General features: G+C 51.2%; 1 protein-coding gene across 1 annotated transcript; it reads right to left on the bottom strand.

Annotated features, from left to right (window-relative positions):
• Positions 1 to 2455: 2455 nt before the first annotated feature.
• On the bottom strand, positions 2456 to 6970 carry TMEM250 (transmembrane protein 250). Its single transcript, XM_066562932.1, has 3 exons — positions 6854 to 6970; positions 5523 to 5678; positions 2456 to 3012 (listed from the first exon to the last, which is right to left on the bottom strand). Exon 3 carries the CDS (start codon positions 2898 to 2900, stop codon positions 2481 to 2483), a length of 420 nt encoding a protein of 139 aa, XP_066419029.1. The 5' UTR covers positions 2901 to 3012; positions 5523 to 5678; positions 6854 to 6970; the 3' UTR covers positions 2456 to 2480.
• Between the last annotated feature and the right edge of the window lie 1892 nt (positions 6971 to 8862).

Genomic DNA, 8862 nt, shown 5'->3' with positions numbered 1-8862 from the left:
ACATCGGTCACCTACCCCACACCTGCACTTGGCAAGGGTCTCTCAGCCCCCAGGGGTGACCTTGTGAGGCTCCAGCTCCAGATCCCCCCATGGCAGCTGCTCAGCAGGGACAGCTCAAAAAAGGCTCACTCAGGCTGTCATATTTATGGAATAAAGCAGTTGGCCCGCAGTCAAATTACAAGTGATGAAAAAGGTTGTGAGACTCCTTGTACCCACCAGCTCCTTTGTTCCTTGACCAAATTAGCGCTGCAAGAACCACCTGCTATTCATGTGTTAATCGCATGATCGCTGCTCCCTTTGCCGGCGCACACACATCAAAGCCGGCCGTGTCACCCTGTTCCTGTGGGGGTTTTCAAAGAACACCGTGAAACCAGAGAAGTTCACGACCTGCCGACAGCCCAGGCCTTTATCTCCTCAAACCACCCCAGGTTTGGCCAAGCAGTTGAGTGTGTCCATCACAGAGGACCAGGCAGGCGCGGGACCGCAAATCACCACAAAATCACTACAAAATCACCACTTTTTAACCCAAGGAGCGCTGAAATTCAGCCACTCCCAGGTGAAACCAGGTCCCACTGCCCAAGGAGGATCCCAGCTGCTCTGCCAGGGCTGTTTGCTGTGGGCTGTGACAGGTTTTCTGCAGGAAATGTGGATTACAGCCACCTGAGAGCCTCCCCAGCCCGTGATGCTCAGGGCTGGCAGCTGTGCTGGGCAGGGGCTGGGCATTCCTGGGAGCTCCCTGCACACACAGAGAGCTGCAGCTCACCCCTACAGGACACTCAGCAGCTCAGAACAAGCCCAGGAAAGGCTCTGGGGAGCTCTCTGTTGGGAGGAAAGTTCCAGACACCAGTTTGTGACAGATGCTGATGCTGCATCTTTGCTGCAGAAAGAGCCTTTGGCCCTCTTGGGGCTAATCTAAAGTTCACACCACCGTGGCCATTATTTATTCAGCTCCGCTGTTCAGCTGCATTATCTGTAACACCCCATAATGAGAGAGTTTTGGGGAGTGCTTCAGCTTTGGGCTCCACATAGAAATTTCTCTATTTTCTATCCACAAGCCTCCAAACCAAAGTGTGTCAGCAAGAGACTGCACCAACCACTCAAAAGCTGAAATGGGAAGGATCTTTCCCTGTGTGCAACTGGAACTCACAGCTCAGACCAAGGAGGTGATAAAAAACCAGTTATGTAATTTCACTCTTGCTTATTTCCCTATGATTGACCCCGAAGATTTTGTGGAGGGAGGGAAAAAGTTTCTGCATAATTTTTACCAACTTGTTTTCAAACAGTTCCTTAAAGAATGCAGGGGAAAAGGCAATATTCCATCATAAGGCAAAACAAACAAACAAAAGCAGAATAAAAATAAACTTTAGGCCAGCTTCTGGGCTCCATAAATAGAGTTACTTAACTGACTGCACAGTGACATCTTAGATCAAGACCAGTAGAACTGAGCTTAAAATTCAACTGCCTTTTTGAGCTGTTGCTGACAAACACCCTGGAGTGACCCTCCCTCTCTCTGCTGCAGAGGTAGAACAATTTGTGTCATTTCAGAGAACAATTATTGCCAGCTCAGACTGCACTCAGCTTCCCATCTCTCCTAGGTAAGACAGTCTCACCTCACTGTGCTCCCCGAGACAGAAGAATCTCTGTGAGAAAGCTGGAACGAATCAATTCAGGGAAAAGTAAAAGCAAAATGCCAGGATCTGAACACTGAGGATCATTGCAATGGGTCCCCCTTAATCACTGCAAAATGAGAACATATCTGCCGTGACTGGGAATTTCAGGAGCACATGATAGCAAGCCCTGCTCCCATCCCTCCTGTGGATTTGTGCTGTTAGGGAAAGACTCAATTACTCAGCACTAAATGCCTGAAAAGGACAAAGCCACTCAAAGCTACATAATCACCTTAAAGTGGATGAAACAGGAGAGTGGGGCAAATGTATGTCTTCCATAAATCTAAAAATAAAAGAGGAAAAAAATTCCAAAGCCCTACAGTCTGTTGAATTTTGGGCCCAAATTCTTATTGGGAACATGCAAAACAAAAATCTACAAGAAAGATGCTTATTACATGCCTAAGACATTAAGGAACATTTTTAGGAAAATCGTGAAGATGGATTAAGAGTGTGGAGTTCAAAATTATCTGGCTTCTGTCCTCCAGATAAATCCTGCCTTTTTCATGGCCACAGGAATACAGGAACAGCAGCAAAATAAGCTCTTATGGATTAAAAGATACACTAACTTGCACTGTGCAAAGAATAAAACACCCAGTCAAATGTTGCACTTTGATAATCAAAATGGCACCTCGACCATCAAAGAGATACAAACTCCAGAGACAAGCACGTTAATTTATCCACAAAAGTTACCACTGAGAAATAAATTAATTTATATTAGAAAAAAAAAAAAAAAAAAGAAGAAGAAGAGGATGTTGACACATTTCGGGGCTGGAAGAAAAGTCACCTCCTGATCCCACATGCGCTTGGTTTTATTTACATATCCACAAAGACCATGAAACACCAGCCCAGCCCCCCCACCAGCAGCATGGTCACATGGATCCCGTAGATGAGCAGTTCATTCATGAGGCTGAAGTCCACCCTCCTCCTCCCCAGCAGCAGCAGGATGATGGAGAGTTTGTACTGGAAGCGCAGGAAGATGCGGATGCCGAGGTACTGAAGGCAAAACAAGATCGACAGAGCCACCCAGAGGATGGAGGTGAAGAGGCTGCAGCTGAAGTACAGCAGGAAGCGGATGAAGCCGTACATCCATCGCGATTTGAGATAGATGTCGAAGTTGTTGTACTTGGTGCGCACCAGGTGCGCGCTGCGCACGGGGCCGCAGGCGGAGTGCAGGCAGGTGGTGTGCGGGCCGTGGAACGAGCGCACCCGCCGCGGAATGGGGATCACCGGCATCGGGCCCCGCCCCGCGCTGCCCGCCCCAGGCCACCCCCGGGGCACATATCAGGCGGCAGCGGGACAGCCTGGCGCAGCTAACCCTGGGCTGGACGGCCGCCGAGGGACGCACCTGCGGGGAGACACAGCGAGCAGCTCGGTTGGGTGCTGAGAAATAACGCAGGCAAGAGACATTTTGTCTAAATAACACAGACAACAGAAAGTTTTGGTTCTCCTAAAGCTGCTGAATAGAGCAGCTTATCCCAGCTTAAACAGAGCAACTTATCCCAGCTGGAATAGAGCAACTTATCCCAGCCGGAATAGAGCAACTTATCCCAGCCGATTTCAGTTTCAGCACACCCTTCCCAAACCTCCGCTTCTTCCCTTAAAACATCTTTGTTTTGAAGAAGAAACAATAAAGTTTTGGTTGTCCTAAAGCTGCTCAACAGAGCAACTTATCCCAGCCGATTTCAGTATCAGCACACCCTTTCCAAACCTCAGCTTCTTCCCTTAAAACATCTTTGTTTTGAAGAAGAAACAATATAAAGTTTCAGTTGTCCAGAAGCTGCTCAACAGCTTCAGGAAATAAGTGAAATGATCCCGGCCAATTTCAGTATCAGCGCTCCCTTACAACTGAAAGAAAAAACAATAGAAAGTTTCAGTTCTCCTGAAGCTGCTCAACAGAGCAACTTATCCCAGACAACTTCAGTGCCAGCACACCCTTACAACTGTTTTCCAAACCTCAGCTTCTTCCCCTAAAACATCTTTGATTTGAAGAAGAATCTCTGTGAGAAAGCTGGAATGAATCAGCTCAGGGGAAAGTAGAAGCAAATGCCAGGATCTGAACACTGAGGATCATTGCAATGGGTCCCCGTTAATCACTGCAAAAAGAGAATATATTTGCTTCTCTTTGTTTCTTATTCCTCACACAAACACATTCTATTTCCATGCCACATTCCAAATAAATTCCTCAGCCAGCACCAGTTGTAGCCTGTTATAAACTTTATCTCATGCTCACAATTACCAGGCCTCTCCTCAAGCATGAATTTTTAAGCCCATAAAGATTCTAAAAAGAATCCAGCACTCAGCAATATATGGATTCCAGCTTGTGATCCGTGCTGGGAACAATCAGGGAGCTGCTATTCAATGCCACTGTTAATAACGCAGAAAAGAGCTTTGGTCTGAAATTATCCTGGCTAATTCACAGATCATTCCTAATCTAACAGCTACCCTCGAGAGCCCACCCACCTGAGCAATAATATTTATGTGAGAGCAGTAATATTAATGTGTTTGCATGGGGTCACATTTCCTTTAAAAGCAAAAAAAAAAGTTCTCTGAGTACTTTCGCAAGTGGATTCCAGATTTGTGCTCATTTCCAAACTTGGCAAAGCTTCACCAAATAAACAAACTGAAAATAATGGAAGGTCTGGGAAGAACAATGAGGCAATCATGTTTTTCACACTCCACAGGATGTACCTCCCCTGGCTCAGGCCAGCCTTGTGCTCTCACTGTCACTGCAAGGCAGGGCCAGGCAGCCTTTCAAAGGCATCCACCAGTTTATTCCTCCCCTTAGGGACCTGCAGAGATAAGTGAAATTATCTTGATCTTCTGCAGTGTTTAGGATTTATAATCCTAACATCCTTCCACACACCCATTGTTGTTGTGTGAGTGATGAGCAGGAGCCTCTGAGCTGCTCTCTGCTTCACCCCAGGCTTCTGATGTGCCAAATTCCGGGAATTATGAAATGACAATGCACTCATCAGATAATGCTGGAAAACAACAGGGACTTCCCCAGACTCCTTGCACACCCAAGTGTTCAGATCCAGGCAGATCTTTCCTTCGTTGAACCCAAAATCTGACTGTTCTTAAAATTAAAACTAATTCAGGAGTTACTTCAAGAATTGTTTAGTTTCATTACTAATAGAACTAACCACAGAGCAAATGATAAAGCTGCAGGAAATTGAAGTTTTGATACCAAAATCCTTCTCTGATTCAATGTGTATCAGTGGGGAAGTCTCTGCCTGCTTCCTGCCTCAAATTCCATGGAAATGGAAATTCCAGCTCTGATCTCTCCTGCTCAGCCTCATGTTCCAATTCCTTTTTGCCCATACAGAAATGTGAGGCAGTGCTGGCTCTGCATGAATCAGGGACTCCCAAAAAGGAGTAAGGGCTAAATTATGATGTAAGGAATTTAGGAAACCAAGGTTCTCCTCAATCATCACAGACAGCCTCAGAATTTTGGATGCCTCTTGCCCTATTTGCTGTCTGGGGCCAGGAAATGCCAGTCAGAAATGTGGCTTTAGCAAGGCACAGGAACTGCTCAGACTCTGAACCAACCCAGTTCTGCAGCATGTGACCCCACACACTTCCCACATGATGGCTCTGAGCTGCTCAGAGTTGGCTCTCAGAGATATTTTTGGAGGACTAAATCAAGACAGGTCAAAAAATCCCATTTTTGGCATTCCATTCCTGACAATCCAGCCTCTCCTTGCAACTTCCCTCGCCAACTTTTCCAGCAAACTCTTGCACAGTTGCTGTGCCCACCCTGGGAACAAACAGCCTCTGGTGGGTCCATGCTCTTTGGATGAACTCAAATATCAACACTGGAACACTGGGAGGCCAAAACAAACTCTGAATTTTTACATTTTAGGGGTGCTGCCATCCAACTCGCTGCTGTTCTGCGATGCCACTGAATCCTTGGAACAAAAGAGTGAAGTTTTCCTGTGACACCTTCTAGGAAGAGTGACAGAAACTGCTGAGGTGCTTCGTAAACTCACAACTCTCTGCACAGCAGCTGATCTAAAAGACAAAACAACACAATCATTTTCAATTTGTGCATTAACACGCTCACAATTACCAGGCTTCTCCTCAAGCATGAATTTTTAAGCCCATGAAGACTCTAAAAAGAGCCCAGCACTGAGTAAAATATGGATTCCAGCTTGTGATCCATGCTGGGAACAATCAGGGAGCTGCTACTCAATGCCAGGACACAAAATCTTGCGCTGGTCACCTTCCCCTGCCACACACTGCTCTGGGGCACGTGAAACACCATGCAGGGAGCACAGACTTTCCAAACTGAATATGGAACAGCAGATCTTCCCCTGGGAGGGTGGCAAGGCCCTGGCACAGGTGCCCAGAGCAGCTCTGGGTGCTCCTGGATCCCTGGCAGTGCCCAAGGCCAGGCTGGATGGGGCTGAGAGCACCCTGGGACAGAGGGAGGTGTCCCTGCCCATGGAGGGGATGGGATGGGATGAGTTTTTAACTCCCTTCCAACCCCAAACTCGCAGTGATTCTGTGATTATTCCCCAGCCTGGATTTCGCACGTGGTGCCCACACAAAGCTTTGGGCACCCCCTCCATCATTTTGGGGCCGGCTGGGTCATTCCGGGGCACCATCCGCAGCTCCGAGGGCTCCACCGGGAGGCACCCCCGGCACACGCTGGTGGCGGCCTCCCCAGGCCGTTACAAACGCCCAGAACTCTCCGTTTCCCGGAGTTTCTCGTCCCTCTCCGTTAAAGGCGCCTGGGCGGTGAGCAGCGGGCGGGATCTCCGCGCACACCGGGCAGGACCCGCCGGGCTCGGGGCACTCCCGGTGCGCACCGGCAGCTCCGACCCGCCCGCAGCTGCCGGGGCGCTCCGGAGGGCCCCGAGCGCTGCGGGAGGAGCCGCACGGGCTTGGGGACAATGACAAATAAAGGTGAGAGCCGAGGGACGAGCGCCGGGAGAGGCGGAAACGCCAACTCCGCCTACCCCGCACCGAGCCCGACCGGCCCGCGGCGGGAGCTGCGGAGGGAGCCCGGCCCGGCCTCCCCCGGCAGCCCCGCACGGCCGCGATTCCCCCTGGGAAACGGGGACCCCCGGGCCCGGCGGGCACTGACCGAGCGCTGCCGCACCGCCGGGCCCCGGGGCGGAGCTGCCGCCGCCCCAGGGCGAGGCCCGGGCCCCGCCGCTCGCCGGGCCTTACCCCGCACTCACCGTGGTGCCCATGGCCGCGCCGGGCCCGGGCGGAGCGAGGCCCGGGCCGCCGGGCGCCCGCTCTGCGCATGTGCGGGGGCGGCTCCGGTTCCTCCGGTTCCGGCGGCGGCGGCGGGCGGGGAGCGGCGGCGCGCGGTGATGGCGTCATCGCGCCGCGCCACGGCCGGAAGTGGCGGGGACGCGTTGCCTTGGCAACGGGGGCGGCCGGGCCCGCTCACATCGAAGGGGTCACAGCGGAGGGGTTTGCACCGGAGGGGTCACAGCGGGGATTACACAGAGGAGGTCACATCGGGGGTTGTATCGGGGATTACATCGGGGATTACACAAAGGAGGTCACACGGGAGGGTTCACACCGGGGATTACACCGGGGGTCACACCGAAGGTCACACCCGGAGTCACACCGGGAGTCACTCCAGGGGTCACTCTGGGGGGCACACCGGGGATTACACAGAGGAGGTCACACCGGGGTTCACACCGGGGGTCACTCCAGGGGTCACTCCAGGACTGAGGTGCTGTGTACAGTGTAACCAGAGTGGAAGCCCAGAGCTGTCCAGAGAGTCCCCAAAAGACGCAAAAAGTTCTTAAAAAACAAAACAGGTGGAGAAAAATTCAAAGAAATATAAAGGGAAGGAAGACAACTTCCTCCCTGCTGTTTCCCCGAGATTGAATTAGGAATTCTTCTCCATAGTGGAAAGAAGACACAACTTTGGCATTGGCTCCCTGCCCTGCTTTCTGTCTGGGCAGTGCCACGGTGGACAAACATTAAATAATAATAACTCAGGCCATCTGTCACCTCTCAGAGCTGCTGCTCTGCACAGGCCAAACCCTCACGGTGTCCCGGAGCTCCTGCCGGGCCCTTCCCCTGCCCTGCAGGGCTGTTTGATCCTGAAATGCCAGAGGGAATTCTGGATAAGGGAATTCTGGGGAGCTGTCCCAGGAAATTGGCATCTCCACGTCCCCCATGCCCCTCCTGTGGCAGGAGAAGGGGATGTGAGGAGCTGATAAATTTCCCCAATAGCTTGGAACTGGGGGCAGCTGTTTGGTGACTTGGAGAAGCAGCAGAGCCACCCACATTCCATTTATTCCCTCTGCCATTCCTTGGGACTGGAGCCATAACCCAGAGATGGGAATTTCAGCCTGAGCAGCAAAATTATGAAGGCACTTTGTCTTTCCAGTCTTGCCTTGGGGAATCACGAGGGTGCTGCTGAATGGAAGTGTGGCACTGGGGGCTCCTGGTGTCCTGCAGGAGTCCCTTGGGTTGGAAAAGTCTTTCCTACCCTCCAGAAAACCCCAGAGTTCCACTGAGTGACCCCACAACCCAAACACGTGTGAGCACCACTGCCAAGGCTGACCCTTCCAGTTTTTTAGGTCAGGGTGACCTTCAGCTCATGGCCAGGTTGGCCTGGTCTCCTGGAAGGTGTCCCTGCCCCTGGCAGGGCATGAAATGAGAGAAGGTTTTCAGTCCCTTCCAACCCAAACCATTCCCCGATTCTGTGCCAAAAACCAGCACAGCCCCGTTCAATTCCCAGCCTGGCACATTTTTGACCTCTGAGCTGCTGAAATGCTCCATAAACAAGGGAGTGCCCTGGGGTCAGGCAGGAATGGCAGCTTTGACATTCAGGGAGATCAGCCCCTGAGGGAGGGCTCGGAGCTGAGCCCGCAGGGACCCCGCCCACAGCCCTCGAGGCTGTATTTCTTCCCCGTGCTAATTTTCCTAAAGACACAACTCATATTCCTGTTGATTGAACAGTTTTGTGCTGACAGCGTTGGAGATTTGTGGTGGAACTCATCACCAGCCCCGAGAGCGGCCCATTCGTCCCCGTCAGCGCCGCTGGCCAGGCCTCGGGTGTTTTATGGCCCTCTCTGAAGACAAACATACACATTTATATGTCACTTGTTGCAATATAAATGCTAACTTGTACTCCTTTCAAAACTTTTAATGAATTGTGCACATTTCGCAAGATTTATAGCGAGAAGCGGACGGCTCAAAATATTGCTTTGAACATATT

The sequence above is a fragment of the Molothrus aeneus genome, chromosome 19 (assembly GCF_037042795.1).
Source record: "Molothrus aeneus isolate 106 chromosome 19, BPBGC_Maene_1.0, whole genome shotgun sequence".
Lineage (NCBI taxonomy): Eukaryota > Metazoa > Chordata > Aves > Passeriformes > Icteridae > Molothrus > Molothrus aeneus.
This window is presented reverse-complemented; position numbering and strand designations above follow the sequence as displayed.

Coding starts and splice junctions, on each gene's coding strand:
- TMEM250 (XM_066562932.1), bottom strand. CDS start 2,900: ATGCCGGTGATCCCCATTCCGCGGCGGGTGCGCTCGTTCCACGGCCCG.